The sequence below is a fragment of the Chaetodon trifascialis genome, chromosome 6, assembly GCF_039877785.1.
Source record: "Chaetodon trifascialis isolate fChaTrf1 chromosome 6, fChaTrf1.hap1, whole genome shotgun sequence".
Taxonomy (NCBI): Eukaryota; Metazoa; Chordata; class Actinopteri; order Chaetodontiformes; family Chaetodontidae; genus Chaetodon; species Chaetodon trifascialis.
In genome coordinates this window covers 26,601,839-26,620,843 of record NC_092061.1, presented here as the reverse complement: position 1 = coordinate 26,620,843, position 19,005 = coordinate 26,601,839, and the positions used below count along the sequence as shown (strand labels likewise).

The following is a 19,005-nucleotide window of genomic DNA, read 5'->3' as shown; positions in this document are numbered from 1 at the left end:
GATCCCCGGGTCAGACGGGGCCTTTCTGTGTGAAGTTTGCATGTTCTTCCCGTGCATGCGTGGGTTCTCTCCGGGTACTCCAGCTTCCTCCCACAGACCAAAAACATGCTCATTTAGGTTAATTGATGACTCTAAAATTGTCCGTAGGTGTGAGTGTGAATGTTTGTTTGTCCTTGCATGTGGCCCTGCAATCGGCTGGCGACCGGTTCAGGGTGTACCCCGCCTCTCGCCCATTGTAACTGGGATAGGCTCCAGCCCCCCGCAACCCCGAAAGGGATAGGCGGTATAGATAATGGATGGATGGATGTCTCTCTCTCTCTCTCTCTCTCTCTCTCTCTATATATATATATACACACACACACACACACTTTTGGAGACCTCATCTTGGGATTAGGGAAATTGTTACCAGCATTTCTCAAAATCAGTTGAAAAAAAAAAATCAGTAGATCATAAAATAATCATTAGTTGCAGCTGCCGTTCTTTTAGTATTGTAAATTAGTCAATGTGTTAAATTCACAGTAGTTTTGTTTTTTTGTTTTTTTTTTATTAAAACACTATTGACCTATCAGTAAGCTAAGCTGATAAATACAAATCTTCCTTTCTTGACAGCACCAGCCACAAATGTAATCACATACAGTATATAATTATTTCACAGTTTAAACATGTGAAACTGGATCGTTCATGGTCACTGAGCAGTGAAGGTGGGATAGGTCTGAACAGCACACATATTTATGCAGTGGGTATTATCATAAATTGGTATAATGCTGACCTGAGGGTGATAGTCAGAAGGCGAGAGGTTCACTAAAATAAAACATCCCTCCTCTGCTCCTTTGTGTGTTGTCAGATATGGAGTATTTACAGCCTGTATGATGATCTGACTGCCTGTGTTTGTTGTGCCACTGGACTTTGTTGAAGTGAGGTAGAAGCCTTGTTCCTAGATCTCAGGACTTGCTTTGGCAAGTACAATGTTATCATAAACAATAGAAATTATTTCTAAAGCTACGAAAATAAAACCCAAATTTGAATAATGTTGAAGTATCCTTTGAAGCCACTGTAGGTCCATGTGTTGGCAGTAGACTGTTTTGATCCTCTGGTTTTCTCTCTGTAGTGATCACAGAGTCCCAATGTCGTCAGGAGGAGCTGGTTCTGTCACCAGGTTCGACCGGGTGCGGGAGATCCCACACTATGACGAGGTCCCTGTAGGCTCCTTATGGCGGGACCAAGATTTCCCTCCGCCCCCTGCACCCTTGCCTGAAACATTGCCGGCCAGCAGCTTAGACCCCCTCCCCCCTCCCCCTCTACCTGACCAGCCAGCTGTTGGGCCTGAATCCTTCTACCCTCCCAGCGACGATGAGCCAATGGAGGGCGACTGTGATGCCATGGACATTAAGCCGGTGCGCCGCTTCATCCCTGACTCTGTCAAAAACTTCTTCCGTGGCAACAGTGGTAACCGTGACAGCAAGGGTTGGTCTGTTCCCCCTCCTCCACCACCTCCACCTGCCCATCACTCCCCTGCCCCCTCGTCCAGGAAGAGCACCAATGGCTACACCACGGCGGGAGTCCCCTGCTCACCTCCCCACTCTGCTCCTCCATCTCCGTCCCTTCCTGGCTCCTATCGGGACCCCTATGGTGGCTCCGGGGGCAGTTACACCACTGAAAAGGAGCGAGACAGGCTGCTCCTGGGTGCTGAGGCCCTAGACTCTGCATCCGCAGTGCCCACCAATCTATCCGCCCTGACCTACCAGGAGAGGGTGGAGGAGTACCACCAGCGCTACGCCTACATGAAGTCATGGGCTGGCCTGCTGAGGATCCTGGGCTGTGTGGAGCTGCTGCTGGGAGCAGCTGTGTTTGCCTGCGTCTGCGCTTATGTTCATAAGGACAACGAGTGGTTCAATATGTACGGATATTCCCAGCCACAGCTGTTTGGGGGACTCGGTGGAGGTGCTGGTGCATATGGGTATGGGGGCGGTTACTACACAGGCCCCAAGACCCCGTTTGTCCTGGTGGTGGCTGGTCTTGCGTGGATAGTGACCGTTATTCTAGTTGTTCTCGGAATGACCTTATACTACAGAGCCATCCTTCTCGACTCTTCTTGGTGGCCACTCACAGAGTGTTCCATCAACCTGGTCTTGGCCGTGCTCTATTTGGCAGCAGGGATAGTGTATGTGAGGGACACCACTCGAGGGGGGCTTTGCAACATGCCGGTCTTCAATAATGGGGTAAATGGAGCCTTCTGTCGTACTGAGGCCGGCCAGACGGCAGCCATTGTCTTCCTCTTCATCACCATGGTGCTCTACTTCATCAGTGCAGGAGTGTGTCTGAAGCTGTGGAGGCATGAGGCATCTAGGATGAGGAAGGAGGCGCTGGCACAGGAGGTCTGACAGAAACACACACACACACACACACACACACACACACACACACACACACACACACACACACACACACACACACCTTTATCTTTCTATACTTGACAGCATTCCCTAGCCCCAAACCCCATCCTTAACCATTACAACTAAATACTAGAAACTATGTACCTAAAACTCTCTCTAATAAAATTATGCTGTTTCCTGTCTCATCTGCAACCTTCTGTAAGCTTCTTTTCTCTGTGAATGCAATCTTACCAGTGTTACTCTACTAAACACACAACAGTATCGAGGCCATATAGCTGGAATTTATTTAACTTAAGTGTTCTAGCAGCCTCACTATGAGAAAACATACAGGCTTGTGTCCCCACGTCATTACAGTTTGAGACGGACACACATCCTGCTGACACCCTGTCAAATATCTGTCAGATTCTCAATACCATAAGTCAAGGCAATTTTTTTTAACATGGTACATTTCATGACAAGGAAGCTGAACACTGAGAGCACCTTATGAATGACTCCCCATCTCTTCTTCCCATCACAATAAATCTAGATGAAAACTATTGGATCGTCAGTCCCTCTGTCTATAGTAAGTATCGCTGATACCTTTTTGACTGTTCTACGAGACATTGAATTGCACACAGTGTACATGAACTGAACACATGGCTATCTACTGCAGCTGGGTTCAGCCTCCAGGGCCTCAGAGCAGACTCCTCTCCCCACCATCCAGCCAGACCTCATGGACGCTCCACACAGCTCTGCAGCTGCCTCTCTGATGGCGCTGGAGCCAGAGATCCTCCGAGGTCACATACCAGCTGGACACATCCCCAAACCTGTTGTTATAGCTGACTATGTGGCGTGAGTATTACCTTCCTGGTCACATTTTCCAGAAATACATTGCTTTATTCAGGCAGCCTGGATTAGAAGGCTCAGGTTTAGCCTCTCAAATATGTATGTTTCATGAATGAATGAAACATACATACAGGTTCTCAAAAATATTAGGATTAAAGATACAGTCCCAGATTTTGTGTAGTTTCACATAGCGTTCCCCAACATTAAACAAAGTTTGCTGTAAAGCTTTGGTATTTACTGAAGTAGTCCACAAAATCCACAGGTCTCCATTGACAGAGAGCATAAATTTGAAATTAAACCCTCATCACAATGTTTTTAAGCCTTCATTTTGTGAACGATTGTGAGTGAAATGTGAGGAAATCTTTGGTCACCAATCCGAAACAATGATTGCAGATCACACTGTCCAACACTGTATGATTTAGAGCTTTAGCGAACAATGAAAGCTGACATCAAAATTCTGATAGTGACAGAGATTTAGGACCAAATTCTTACAATGTGATCCATGTGGAATACACCATGAAAAAACACAGTACACTTATCATCATGACATTATAATCATTATGCTCTGAATAAAGTAAAATTTAGGAAAAACCATGGAAGTGATGCAGATGGTGAGATGATGACGTGTCAGTGCTTAAAGATACCTTTTCTATTTCCATCATAGTGCTACAACTTAAACATTCAAGTGAAATGTGATGATTCAGGGGCCTAGCGTGTACAGCCTTTAAGGATAAATCTGGTTATATTCAGTATTTTTCTTATAGTCAACAAGGTCCATGTCCATGTGTCCTTCTTGCTCTGTGCCATAGAGTTCCATTGTTGTGCAAAAGTGGTTGAAAAAAAACACCAGTGAACCACACACACCTTGTCCTACTGCCCCAAATACTCACTGAAGCACCAAATTTGGATGAATCTGCCCTTTAAAAAAATCCCCAAACAAATGCACCTATTTCGTCCTGTTTGAGTATCATTTGCTAGACACTATAGTGACCAGCTATTTCAGGAAATGACTGAGTCTTGAATGAAACTATGTGTTTGTGATGTGAAGATTCTCAGTCATTCAGGTCATGGTTAGCCAATGAGGGTTGAATCAACGGCAACTGGACTTGTTGTAGAGACTTTGAAACGTTTCACCTCTCATCCAAGCGGCTTCTTTACTTCTAACTGGCTGTGCAGACTTGTATATGGAGGAAACCAAACAACCATTGAACAAATGCTTGGCTCAGAAGAGGAGTGCCATCTCCTCAGGTCAAGACTCAGCAGTTTACGACATCTGAAAGATAAGGGACACTTACTCCAGAGGAGGAGGTCTACAACACCACTTGTCCCCCCCTAAACCACTGTCCTTTCATCCCTTCCATGGAGGTTTAACAAGCTTCCACAAATGGCCTCATGTGACAACCAAACACATGATGTTCACACAGCCAGCCACACCCAAGTGCTTCAGTTTTAATATAGGTTAAATACCTGGGACTCCCCACCAGCCAGTTAGAAGTGAAGAAGCCTATTAATGAGAGGCAAAACATTTTCAAGTATCTGTGACAAGTCCAGCTGCCCCTGATTCTACCCTCCTTGGTTATGTATTTTATGAGGCATTTTCAAAGATTAACATCTCTTTGGTTAATTAAAAAATATCCCAATCTAGAAATACTTTAAACCATGCCATGAAATCTGGTTTGAAATCAGTTTTTCTAAAACAATAGTCAGGTGCCCATTTTCACACTGAAACAGGATTTGCTTGCTGTGTCAGTCCTACTGCTCATACTGCCACAGAGATCCCATCCTAATGTGCTTCCAATGTACTGGACATGGTGGTGGCAAAACCCAGAGTCCTCCTTTTATGCAAAAAGGATTTACAAAGTTTATGTAAAGTTGACATGACGCTTCACAAAGCAGGACCTTTGTACTTAGAAGATTGTAATTTTGAAAGATACCCATTTGATCTCTCCAAATCACACTAAAGCCTAGATGTAGGACGGTAGCATTGGTAGTAGCAGCACTGCAGCAGCAACACTGTTTGTGTGGACACCAAACCGATGTGAGCTGCAGCAGTTGAGCCGTCACACACAGCAGAGTTAGGCAGTGTGTCCGGGGCATTCGGATCTGCTGCTGGGAGACTGACACACATTCAGCTGTAGTGTGAATGTAGCTGGTGGCCCAAGACAATGTGTTGTGTCCGGTCCTGTTTCCACAGGAAGTACCCCAGCATTCGCTCGGATGAGGAGAGGGACCAGTACAAAGCTGTGTTCAATGACCAGTACGCCGAGTACAAGGAGCTCCACGCCGAGGTTCAGGTCATGGCCAAGAAGTTTGAAGAGATGGATGAGATGATGCGGAACCTTCCCTCCCGGCCTTCCAGCCGAATGGTACAATCCTCACTTCACACGCAGACACCCACGCACACACACATATACACAACAACACGGATGGATACACACTCTGTAAGTTTGTCCAGTAACATCCTGATTTTGTTTCAGGAGGAGGAGCGGATAAGTAGCATTTTAATGGAATATCAAAGGAAGAAAGCTGTAAGTATATATCATTAAATGTTATTTATGATCTATCCACTGTCCCTCACTGAGTAGCTGTTTCTATGACAGAGTCCATCCTCTGGTTAAGGTCTACATTTATTTTGTCTATTGAATGAGCTGCTGAATTCATAAATATATAATATGAGGACCCTAACCCTAACCCTAACCCTGACCCTGCCCAACACAGAAAATAAAGCAGTCCAGATGATATCTAACAGTTCCTTTGTTTAACTCTTAAGCAGCCATACACATACAGATGTTCCTGTTAAACAGGTACAGACAGCAGCTTAGTGTTACAAACATAGTGTACAATATAACATTTGGACACACACACCAGGCAGGAATTGTCAGGTTGCAAGACAGCAGGGCGTGGTTAGGGCACGAGAAGCAAAGGGATTCATGGAAATTGTAAATTACAAATTGCATTACTAATGACAGGAGATGAACAGGAACAACTGTCCCTACCATTGTTGCATTTGCGTAATTATACCAAGGTATAACAGTACATTTACAGAAGTGATGATAAACAGATTTTTTTTTTAGCAAGTCATCATGTTATGCAAGATATTTGAATGATATAGTAACCAGAGTCAGAGTGAAAGTAGAGGTTTATGAGGTCATTTTGTCCCAGCTGCGTCAACCAAAACCAGGTTACAGTACTACAGTGTTTGAGTCAAGAAAGGAATGCATGCTGCTGTCACAGCCAGTGAGTCACACTTGGAGAATGTGCTGGAGATATGTTGTCATCAACTGGTCGAAACTATTGAAAAGGCATTAGCTTGTTTATTCCTCTTGTGTATTATGAGAGGGAGAAGCAGAACATAGCACGGCTGAGAGACTGTGCCCATCTGCAGGTTTGATGAATTAACATCACTCAGTGCATTAGTATGCTGTGGAGTTTTAACTGTGATTAAACCAGACTGTAAAATAAATCTTATTTTTTGTACTCTTTACCTTACTAGCTTTATTTAATACTCACTAAATAAATAACTTTGAGGCAAAACTAAATACATTAAGCTCAAGAAAATTACGCTAGACCTTGTGTAAAGGCACAAAATTTTCACTCATTAAGATCTGTTGTACAGTGTTATCTGTGGCTTTAGAAGCCTGAAATAATAATCCTGCTGATGTCATCTGGGATAATTCAGCTTGGGTTTGACTGCAGATTTACAAGAGAAAGCCTGTTTATAAACTGTGGCTGTGGTCTTTAAAATAAGTCACGAGGGGTGTAAAGAGATGCTGTCTATTAGGATTTAGTACTTTTGGTGCTTGGCTCATATGTAATTAATACAAACTGAAGTCTTACATTTTGAAATGGGACTTCTCCATGCCTTCCTGTAATTACCTTTGAATGCTCCCATTCTCCAAAATTGTCCTCTTTCCTGGGTTGTTGGACTGTCTCTGATATAAAGGAATTCCATCACCAACAAAGAAAGCGAAACATTGAATCTATATGTGTTTTTCTTGACTTCAGGACCCAACGTATGTGGAAAAACGGGAGAGGTGTGAGTACCTGAAGAACAAGCTGTCTCACATCAAGCAGAAGATTCAGGAGTACAACAAAGTCATCGACTGACACAATAGCAACTGAACACTACAGTTTAACACTGCGTTAACACACCTGGAATTCATATTCAGTCTGCAACTATATCAGAACACCTGCTCTGTTGTACTGAGAACAGTGTATTGGGATTGAGGTGGGAATTGAACAAGAGCCGTCATTGTTGATAAACCCATGATTACTGATTGTAGATATTCCATTGCTACATTAAAACAGATAAACGTGCCATCACTGCTGTTAGTATAATGAATGATGATAGTGACAGACAGGAAAATCATTGTTAAAGGTGGGAACATCATCAGCGGGTAGAAAGGTCATTCTGAAGAGTGGTAAAAGGCAAAGAAAGAGGAAGCTGCACCAAAAATGGGATCTGAAAACATGGACAGAATGCAGACAGCTGGAATCGATCAGGTGTAGCCTAAATGAATAAGAAAAGGTGTGCATTATGTGTATATACACAGCATGTCCTGATGCAGATCACATTTTAAAGGTAGCGTGTATTCAGCCTTAGCAACAAAGACTGGAAGCAGAGGCAGACTGCTAGACCAGCTCCACCAGAAGAGGCCAAAGCCCCTCTACTGTGGTGCTGATGGACATTTTACATGCCTCATCTGATACTTTGGTGTCCTAATGAACTAAACCATAACTAATTATACAAGAAATTAAATGATCTTTTCATCAGAGGGTGGCAATCAGACGACAATCAAGTACATTTCGAAAAATGTGTGAACTTGTGTGTGAATAGCACTGTAGCAGACAGAGGTCAGCTGAAGTTCAGGTTAGGTTAACAGTGTATATTGGTGGTCAGATACTTCTGTGTACTGTGTGTGTCACACTGTGGAGGGTTAGCTGCTTGCCATAATGCTCACTGTATTCTGTTGTCTTTGGTTCTTGAACTGTGAGACAATGTGAACATTTTCTAAAAGCGCTCCACAGTAGAAAGTGTGATCTGTCTCTCACACTGTTACTGAAATCACAATGATCAATATAACAGATGAGTGTTTTTCAATTAGTTTTAGTCTTGCCTTTTCTAAAATCTTATTTGTACGTTGATGTTTGGTATGTGTATATTATTGTTTTGTATCATATCTGTTATGTCGTACAGCTTTATGCCAGTGAAGCACCTTTTTATATACTTGTATTTTGCATTTTTTGACTTTTGCCATGACATGTTTGAGTGGCTTCTGCTGCATCTGTGATTCATACTAATAAACCAGTAAAATCAGAGCAATGCTCTATGGTCATAATTTATATTTTTACTTATTTGTTGTAAATGGCTGGTGCAACTGATTAACCATTATTATTACAGCAACAATCTTCTCTTGAAAACTCTTTTAAAGTGTTTTGAGTCTTGTTTTCTTCCAAAATTGGTGTCCAAATTTAATTTCTCTGTTAAAATGCTGAGGCACAATCATTAAAATAATTGAATTAGAGCTGCAGAACGAAATTGACAGCCAGGAGGCTTTTGAAGAGGTGTGGCCCCCTCTCTGATCATTGGTAAGTCCTGTGGGAAATTCTGAACGCATCTGAGTGTAAGAATTGAGAAATTCGGGGACACTGAACATCCTTTCAGTCCAGAATGACTTGGAAGAAGGTGACTGCATGCAAAGCTCCATTTATACCTCAATTTCAATGAATGAAAATTCCTGCTTTGGCTCTGCAGGTATGCACCCAGGAGGACTGGTTCTTCTGAGCTGAGGTGGATTTTTTTCAAACTGTTTTCCTGGTGTCAGGTCTTGTCGCACTGGAGGCAGTTTTCCTGTTGATTTTTCTAAGCAGGAAAACTGGATCAGCATGACAGCTTTTTGGCCTCAGGTTACATTAGAGCAATACAAAAAGCTTTGAACGTTTAAAAAAAAAAAGTATGGAAAATGAAAATGACAAAGTAAGACTTCTTTGGATTTGTCACAGTTTACCTTTTTTATTTTATTTTGTAAACTGTAATTCAAATTAATTAATTTTAATTTAGTTCTGTTTTTTAATATCTTTCAAAAGAATAGGCTGAATTTCGTACATTGAAAAATGATTTACTGTTATCTATCTATCTATCTCGTTATTTTTATTGATTTTAAAACAAAGTGGTGACACTGGGAAATGCTGAATGTAAGTGACATTATTTAAACTAAAATATTGGCATATCCTGTAAGATGTATCCACTGATGATTACAGTTCAGTGGAAACAGCCGCTCGTGCTCCGCCATGACACTTTGGCGGGCCTGTGTGGATCCTGAGGAGAGTGTATGGCGCTGCTGCCTTGTGATTGCGGAGGGGGAGAGAGGACAGGTTAGTCCAGTGTGACCTGGGGAGGAGACCACGTGACGAGCACACACCTGTGGGCGTCTCTGGTTAGAAGTCCCTGAGCGCGCGGTGGAGAGCACGGAGGATGCGGCCGCGCGCGCAGTGACTGTGTTGTTTGTCTTCATCACATCAGCGTCACTTCTGTCCTCAGATCAGACGGTTCACCACGACAGGTGGGTCAATTTAAACATTTACCGAATTATGTGGGCGGAATGTAATGCCAGACAAACGAAACACTGCTGAGGAGATTTTACACGTTAATGCTTTAAAAATGATTGAAGAAGTTGAGGGTTAACAACAGCATTCATGAGGAAATATCACAAGTTTAGTTACGACATTTTAACATGCCTTTTTTTTTTTTTTTTTTTTTTAGCGCTTAGCAAGATAGCTGTGTTGTGTTGTCTGTTGGTGTTTATGGACAGCCTAAAACTAGCCTATTCAATAGTAAGCTTACTGTGTAACGTGAATCATTGATATTTGTCAATCTTTTTTCCTGTTGTGTAACTTAAAATGATTTGTAATGTGAATAGTAACAATCCTGTCAGCTAGTGAAGTGATACGTCAGGGCCTGCGGGATGAGACCAGAACATCTCAGTTTAAGTGCAGCAGTAATTGTAGATCAGACGGTCTGTAGTTTCACTCTCTGTGAAACTAGCCAGCCCAGTTCAGTGTGATTTATCAGCCGCTCGTTTTTGAAGATAAGCAGTTTCAGAGTGTGTGCCAGTGTATCGGCACCCACTTATTGCTGCTTTGTTTCACCACAAACAAACTTAAAGTCCAGGCAGCAGACTTGTCTCTTGCTGTGGGTGAATGGCTGAACAGCAGCTGCCTGAGGACATTCAATACTTGAAGACTTGTTTTGAATGAGGCGAGCTGTCCATCATGTTCTATGTGAGACATACATGTGATGCTTTACTAGTTTACTTCCCACACTTAATTGTAATGCTTTAACATCAGCAAATCATTACCAGATTGATTCAAGCACAGTGGTTTACCTTTTTAATGTTTCCATTCTATCAGTACGACTGAGTATGGAACCTGTACTGTGTATGTCCACAGCACTGAGTAGTTTTATTTAGATGAGTGTGTGTTGAGTTTGGTGGGACATCTGATGGACACAAAGGATGGCTGCTGCTTTGTGAAAGATAGTTCATCAAACAATAATCATTGATTGTTAACATTATACAAAAAGACTTTTTTTTGCTAAATGTGTGTTTTCTTTTCTTCTTTTTTTTAGCAGTTTTGAGTTAATTTCAATATGCCGAACAACAAACACAGCCCTCCACCCTACCAACCAAATGGTAGCAAACAGTAAGTTGACCTACGTTCATTCCTCATGAGTACACTGTCATCCTCTTGTCTCATCCACACACACACACACACACACACACACACACACACACACACACACACACACACACACACACACACACTTATCACTTCTCACATCTTTTTTTTAACTCTGAAATTTGGCTTTTGTTTGAAATTGGTGGAAGTCAGAAATGTCTGTGCTAATCTGATACATAGAAACATGCTAATACTAACATATACTCCTATCTGGGAACAAATATGATGACAGAAAAAATGAAGTTATCAGGAGAGAAAAACTCTATAATCAAATGCATTGTTGTCAGCCACAGGGAGGTATTGCTATTCTCTTTTAGCTTTATCTTGCTGAATGTCTGTTACAGACCACATCCTGTAATTTCTCGATGGTTAAAATCCCATTTGGAACAATGAGATAAATCACAGAGGACAGTGAATATTTTATTCTCCACCTCTCCCTGTAACATTAGTCTCATCTGGGCTTGAGAAAACAAGAGCATTCCACTAAATGTTGAACTGTTCCTCAGAATAAATGATCAATCAAAAGTAGATTACCCTAAAAAGGAAAAATTCTCAGCACATCATGTACTGTAAGTAGTCTTGGCTTCATGTTACTTTGTTCAGTATCACTGGTGTAGCTGGGCTCTTTCTGTAATAGTATTTAGAGTGAGTGTCCAACAAAGGCAGACTCAGCCAGGAGGTTACGGGTCTCTTCAGTCTGTTCTGTCACAGCACACATTGACCACGGGGCCTTTATCCTCTTCTGTTGCAGCCATAGCAGCAGACACAGGCACAGTGAGCTCATGTCCAATCCAGCCTTTTCCTACTACCCAGGAGACAAGATGCTTCATTTCTATCGTTGGACTTCACCACCGGGTGTGATGAAGATATTATGCATCATCATCATCGTCATGTGTGTGGCCGTGTTTGCCTGTGTGGCCTCCACACTGGCCTGGGACTATGACATGAGCCTCATGGGTCTGGGTGGTGGAGCTGGCTTGGTGCCAGGCTACGGCGGCTCATACGGCGGCTCATACGGTGGCTCTTATGGCGGCTCATACGGCGGCTCATATGGAGGTGGGATTAGCAGTGGTGGCTCCTATGGCTATGGAGCAACGCAAATGGATCCCAAAGCTGGCAAAGGCTTCATCATTGCCATTGCTGCCATCACCTTCATAGCTGTGCTCATCATATTTGTCTTGGTTGTTTCGAGGCAAAATGCTGCCCGCTCATCACAGTTCTACCTAGCAACCATCATCATCTGTGCCATCTTGGCATTTCTGATGGTCATCGCTACTATTGTGTACTTGGTAGCAGTGAACCCAACAGCCCAGTCCACAGGCTCTATGTACTACAACCAGGTCCGCCAGCTGTGTGCCCAGTACCAGAACCAGAACCAGGCCCAGGGCATCTTCCTCAACCAGTACCTGTACCATTATTGTGTGGTGGAGCCTCAAGAGGTGTGATTCACTTGCTTTTTTGGGAGGCTGTGGTGGTGTTTAGGTTCTGTGGGGCAGGGTGTTCCTTTATCAACAGGAATCCAGTGATGAATGTTTTTTTACACACAGATATCACAGGTAGATTATTCAGTTTTGGCATATAGTCAACAGAAGTTTTCCACTGACAGCTAAAAACGGATATAAAAATAGAAATATTAACTCAGAAAACAGTTTAAATGTAGTGAGTGATGCCAAGAGTAGCAAACACTGCTGAATGAACCCCCAGGGTTCTCTGTCTCTGAATGGTCACACTGGTCACACCTTTAATCATGGAGATAGAGAGCAGGCGATAGCAGGAAGGTTGCTCTGCTGTCTGTGCATTACTCTGAGGCACCAGGACTTTTTTTTCTAGATAGACATGTTGCTGTTGAGTTTTTCAAATGCGATGTTGGATACTTTGAGTTTCTTAAACCAAATTGTTTATTTTTGTTGTCTAGTGGTTTTGAAGGAAGCGTCTTTCTAATTTTGGGGGAATTTTGGTGAAATGACCCTTTAACATAGCCCTGTAGCGGCTTGGAGCTATCCTGTTTGCTCTGCCGCCTCGGACCCAGTATTGATAAGTCTAAGTCTGGTCTTACCTCCCACCTTCAGACTGCCCACTTATTTATTATCCATGTTAGTAGATGTAATTTCAGCCCACTGATGTTGTCCTGTTGTTCCTGCAGGCCATAGCAATTGTCCTGGGCTTCCTGGTGTTTGTCGCCCTCATCATCCTGCTGGTGTTTGCGGTCAAGACTCGCTCCAAGATCAGGCGCTGGGGCCGGGACCGCATTCTCTGGGAGGAAGTAAAGGTCGTCAGTGATGGTCTACACAACAGCATTGGGGAGTGGGTGAGTGTGTGTGTTTGTTGCCTTTATTGAACAAATGAAGAGTGAATTACGGTAAAGTACATCAAATACTATGGGTATTGATTTAGGGCAACCACTCCCCCCAACCAGTCATTACAAGCACTTGCTATGCAGCAAACCTCTGCAACTTTATTAAAAATTCTAGTCTAGCGATCACAAAATGTCCAATTGCTCCAACTATTTGGGTGAATTTCAGGGAAATCTTAATCAATGTGACTAAGTAAATGATGATGATGATGATGTAGAATATTTTCAATTGAGGGAACAGTGCAGCCATAAAACATGGAATATTTGGTTTGAGTATTCTACTCAGAGTAAACATTATATAGTCTCAGTGAAGAGCTGGAACAAGATGATACTTTCAGATAGAGTAGAATAAGATTATTTTAACAACCTTTAAGTTACTTAAGGGGGAAATAAGATGGGAAAATGCATGTTGAAAGGTTACCTTATCTTTTCATTCCTGTTGTTTGTCTCTTTCCAGTGTGGTGACTTTGAATTTGAGTACAAACTTGTGATTGATCAGTCTTTTACTTTGCAAATATATCTGTGTAATTTTTGAACAGACTTTAATGAGCCCGTCTTTCTAGAGGTATCTTGGGGACATCCTTTTGACTTTAACGAGCCGAGCACAGAGTTTAACTTACTCTGATGTGGCACATTTTTAAAGAAAATGCAGATACAACATGACGTATGACAAGACATGTGAGAAGTGATGTGTGTGTGTGTGTGTGTGTGTGTGTGTGTGTGTGTGTGTGTGTGTGTGTGTGTGTGTGTGTGTGTGTGTGTGTGTGTGTGTGTGTGTGTGTGTGTGTGAGGACTCAGGAATGGGTTGGTTTCTTTTGCAGTTTCTGGGTGTGGCCTGTTAAGCCACTCTCAGTTGCAGTATGATGTGCTGTGTTGTTAGGATGATGAGTTCTAAAAATACAAAAACTTATCCAACTGCTATTAAAACGTACAGTATCAAAACAACACTTTGAACTGCTAAGGAGTAGGTGTACAAAAGAGCATTCAGAGAAATCCACATGTCCTTACATGGCATGGTTTGCATTCTGAGGACGGTGGAACAAATGAAACGGTTAATGTGAAAACTATTTCTACACCAGCATACGTAGGTTTTGTTGTAGGTGAACTTTCCCAGCAATGCATTCAGACCTGACATTTCAGCTGTTGTGCTGGCTGAGAAACATCGACTCAGGCTTCCTTGTTGATGGTAGTGATGGTATCAGTGGTATTCAGGCATACAGGGAGAAGTAGAAGAACCGGTTGATCCTGGTGAACACCACATACAACCACAATGTTTATACTTCAGCAACCTGTTCTCTCCATATGATAAACTAGGGCAAGTATGAGAGGAGCCTCAGGAAAACCTGACCGAAACCTCAGGCAAGCAACCTTTTCTAGGAGGAAAATGCATCATAAAATGGAAATCTTTAATGTCTTACATATATTTTTTATCTTTAGTTTCTGTAAAACAGTGGCTGAAATCAAGAAAAAAAATTATCCGAGAAGTTTTGTAATTAAGACTGATGTGTATTCTGCATATATAATATACATAGTCATTGTAAAAAGTAGTCTTTTATAAGACGCAGTGTGAAGTCATTAAAGTAGTTTGAAGTGGCAGGTTGTCACATGGTGTAAAAGTCTAAAAATATGACCTAGTTGTTTATCACATGACAGGGACTTGTGAGAGGCACTTCAAAATTGAAGCAACTGAAGACATTCTGACATTCAGTTTTAAATATGGCTCAAGCTCCAAAAACACTGCATCCAACACTTCGCTATTTGACTGAACTTCATTTGTGACATTGATTTGCCCACAACAGCTTTCATCTCAATTGAGAAGACAAACAGCTTCTGGGAAACAGTATGCTTTTAACATTAAAATCGGCCCAAACCGAAACCCTTCCAGCACGACTGTCTACCCCCCATACCTGATCACTCAGAGACTACGTCACTGCTCAGCCTTACTGTCTACTCCTGTTTGACCAGTTATGCTTTTCGTACATATTTTGTAGCAGCTGGTCACCCTGTTGAGAACAGGGGAATAAATCCCTCTCTAATCGATGACAATAAATTCTTGGCAGTGCTGTGTTTAGCCTAGATTCTGTCTTTTCAAGTGTAGTTAAAGATGCCCTCGTTGCCTTAGATCCCAGGAAACGTATTGGAGAGGACAATCTGAATCCTTTTTTTCTTCGCCTCTTAGCCTAAATTGTCTCAGAGCAAATAACTCAAATTTCAATTTTTCAATTTCTTTCATTTGTAGTAAGGGTATGTTATACCCCTGCATAAGGAAGGTGACAAGGACAACTTTAACAACTGTACACCAATTTCCAATCTGCCTTGTCTGGCAAAGGTCTTGGAATTTGTGGTAAATGATCAGTATTTCTGTGCGGAGCCTCCATTTTGAGCCTAGTACTGTAACTGCTGTTATCGGTCCATATCAGGTCCAGTCTTTTTACTATTTATATCAACAGCAACATTTCATCTTTGGCAGACTGTCATGCCCATGTGTAGGCAGATGACACAGTGCTGTATTATGTTATGGATTCTGTACATCTCGCATCGAACATTTTATAGCCGTCCTTAAACTTTCTGCAGGACGATCTTTAAGACCTAAGACTTCTACTAACTGCTGATACAACAAATTCATGTTTTCTGCCAGGGCCAGAGCTGTAGACTCTACTGATGCTGATATTTCAAATACAAGCAGATTTATGATGGAGAGGGTTACGGAATAGAAATATCTAGATGGAAAAACTCACATTCAGATTTCATATAGATAATCTCATCTCTCCCACTTTATATGATACTTATTATATATTACTATATTATACTTTATACACAGTTATCTTTTCATTTATAAAGCCTGGACTGGAAATGTACAGTTGTTGCTTTCAGAACTGCTTCGTCACTCAGATGGGCTTTATCAGATACACTGTGCTGACTGGCTCTTGTTTTTTGTTCCATGAATCAGGTGGGAACTTTTGAAAAGTGCTTTTAATTTTAGTGCACCTGACTGAAACAAAATACTGCATCTCCTTAAAATCATTTTAACCTTTTGACCATTTTAGAAAATTGATCTTAAACCTCTTAACTACTGCTTGATTTTTTTAAAAAAACTTTTTTTTACATAACCGTATTTTATTTCACATCACAATTATCCCTCCACAGCTGAACGTCAGACTTCTATCTGTAATAACATGTTGTCTGTCAAACTCTTCTGAAAACTGTCTGACCTTGTCTCTGCTTTAGGTGAACAATGTCTCTGGTGAACCAGAGGTGCTGGTGAGTGACCATAATGACAAAGTTGGGGGTTCCAGAGATTATCTGGACCACCTGGACCACAGCAAGCCTCTTTACCTGCCAGGGTGAGCTATGCGTCATACAGTACACCTCACAAGGGCCTTTTGTTTTTTTAAGATGTTGGTCTTTGTCAGCTCAATCTTCTGACACTGATCTGAACTTTGTCTACAGTAGGCTAACTTGAACTGATGTGAAGGGACAATGTCCGCTGATCTGATGAAAAAAATAAAAAGTGTCAGGAGTAAAACAAGAAGTTCATTTTTTTACATGTGAATATGAACATCCTCAAATGAAAGAGTCAGTACTTTAACCCCATAGTCATTGTTTCATGTCAGGTATAGTTTACTTACATACAGAGCTGTTACAATAAAGACACTGCACGTGTGTTGCTGATTAAGTTTTTCCACACTGTGCTGATGATTTATGGAATATAAAGTTTGAAAAATATGAGCTTACTGGCGTGTACAAAATATCCACATATAAGAAAAAACAAGAGCGGTCTATGGAGACGCTAGCAGCCCCATGAGGCTCTAGTAACTCATTACATCCCACAAAACCAAATTGTTGGAGAAAAATGGTAGTTTACCTTTGCTTACCAATGCTCATCCTCCAATGAGCTAGCTTTGTAATATAATGGCACTACTGCTGTTGCAGGGACTCAGACATCAGCAGCTCTGTGACAGGCCTGAAGCCCAGGCTGAGGGACTATGACACTGGTGTGGAGTCTGGAGATGACCTGGAAGAGGAGGACTTCAGCATGTGAGTGGATGTGAAGGGGTCTGACCGCCGAAGATAGTTATGAGAGTGGTTTTAAGCTTTGACCGCGTTTGATTTTTATTTATTCACCATAAATCCATGTTGTGTGTGCAGTGCAATGTATCTAAGCGAGGGTATTACTATCAGTGTCTAGTTGCCCACGTTCATTTCATTCTGCTGTCCTCTGCAGTATGTTTCCTTCGATTGTGGACGAGCTGGAGCGTCTGAACTACAAACGGGAATTTGACCGGGATCACCAGGAATACAAGAGCCTGCAGGCTGAGCTGGACAGCATCAACCAGGACCTAGCTGACCTGAACAGGCAGCTGGATCGACACCCTGAGGGCAGTCCACAGTTCCTGGTGAGTGTGGCAGTGCTGGTTTGAGTTTTGGCTCTTTGAGGTGACCATGGCCAGGCTGCCCTTCCTCAGAGAACTAAAATCTGTGGTCATGATGATGGATAGAATTTGCTTTAGATAAAGATGAGAATGGGGCCAAGCGATGAGAACATGGACAGGAAAATGCTGTTGGGATAAAGTTACTGTGAGCTTTACATTCAGTTTAGGACAGAGTTTCAAAGTATGTCATAGCACTTTTCACACATCTTTCATTGTGGGGGTAGTAAGAAATTTTGGACTGGAAAATGGGGTCATCAAGGACCAGAAAGGGTGAGAAAACTTGGTTTAAGCATACAACCAATTTGCCAATTTGTGTGTGACTGTGGGACGGCGCTGTCTTTAGACTAGCCACTTGACGGCTACCTTTCTGATCTTAGGATGCCATGGATGAACTCACCAGACTGAAGAATCTCAAGAAGGTACGGCACATGCAGACATTTCCAGCAGCAAATGCAATGTGAATAACACAACTGAAAAAGTTATTTTGTGAATAAAATCAACTTATTTTCCTCTCCAGTCTCCAAACTATGAGATTAAGAAGAAGAGGTGTAAATATCTCAGGTCCAAACTGTCTCACATCAAGAAGAAGATCAGCGACTATGACCGCCGACCTTGAAGCTTCACCTCTGACCCCCTCATGCTGGGAAAGAGACAAATCTGCAGTTTCCCACCCCACTGTGTTTGAGTTCATCTCAGAGCTGGGTGGCATCACTATAGTGAGAGCCTGTTGCTTTTATATTCCATCTGTACCAAAGTCATCTAAGATGTTTCCAGAAGCGAGGGTGTGAAGGCAGTGGAGTCTTTTTCCCTGTTGTCTCTGATCAATTCTTCAGCCTCTGTGAGTTTCATGAAGAACTATTTAGATGTTGTATTTTAATTATTTCTCTCCTCAAGTGAGAAAGTGAGAGATGTGACGTGAGATGTTTTGTTTCAGTACTGGTGACTTTTATCAAGCAGTTATTGTGCTTCTTTTATAGGCTTTTTTAAACATGTGTCATGTACAATGAAAGTGGAGCTAAGACATGAATTTGCTTGGCATCATCAACTCCCTGACCAGTCCTTGTAAATAATGTTTATTTTTAGTCTTTAGAAAGCATTTAAATTTTTCTGTAGGAAGCTTTTCTGTCATTTTTGTGCTGTTTTCTGTAAATGATGAAAACTCTCTGTCCTTGGAAGTTCTCATTATAAACCTTTGTTATGGTTGATATTAGAAGGAAAAGCTCAAGTGTAACTAATTGATTAATAATGCCTCTGGTGCCTTGTG

The 19,005-nt window shown here is 42.0% G+C and overlaps 1 protein-coding gene across 1 annotated transcript; it reads left to right on the top strand.

Annotated features, from left to right (window-relative positions):
* Positions 1–1,124: 1,124 nt before the first annotated feature.
* Positions 1,125–18,493, top strand: LOC139332226 (MARVEL domain-containing protein 2-like). Its single transcript, XM_070963979.1, is given in 14 exon segments — positions 1,125–2,375; positions 2,920–2,955; positions 3,046–3,224; positions 5,413–5,584; positions 5,696–5,746; positions 7,224–7,332; positions 10,856–10,919; positions 11,707–12,394; positions 13,099–13,263; positions 16,537–16,652; positions 17,242–17,346; positions 17,534–17,705; positions 18,119–18,160; positions 18,259–18,493. Coding segments are annotated over 14 exon segments (3,249 nt in total). The 3' UTR covers positions 18,358–18,493.
* Positions 18,494–19,005: the final 512 nt, after the last annotated feature.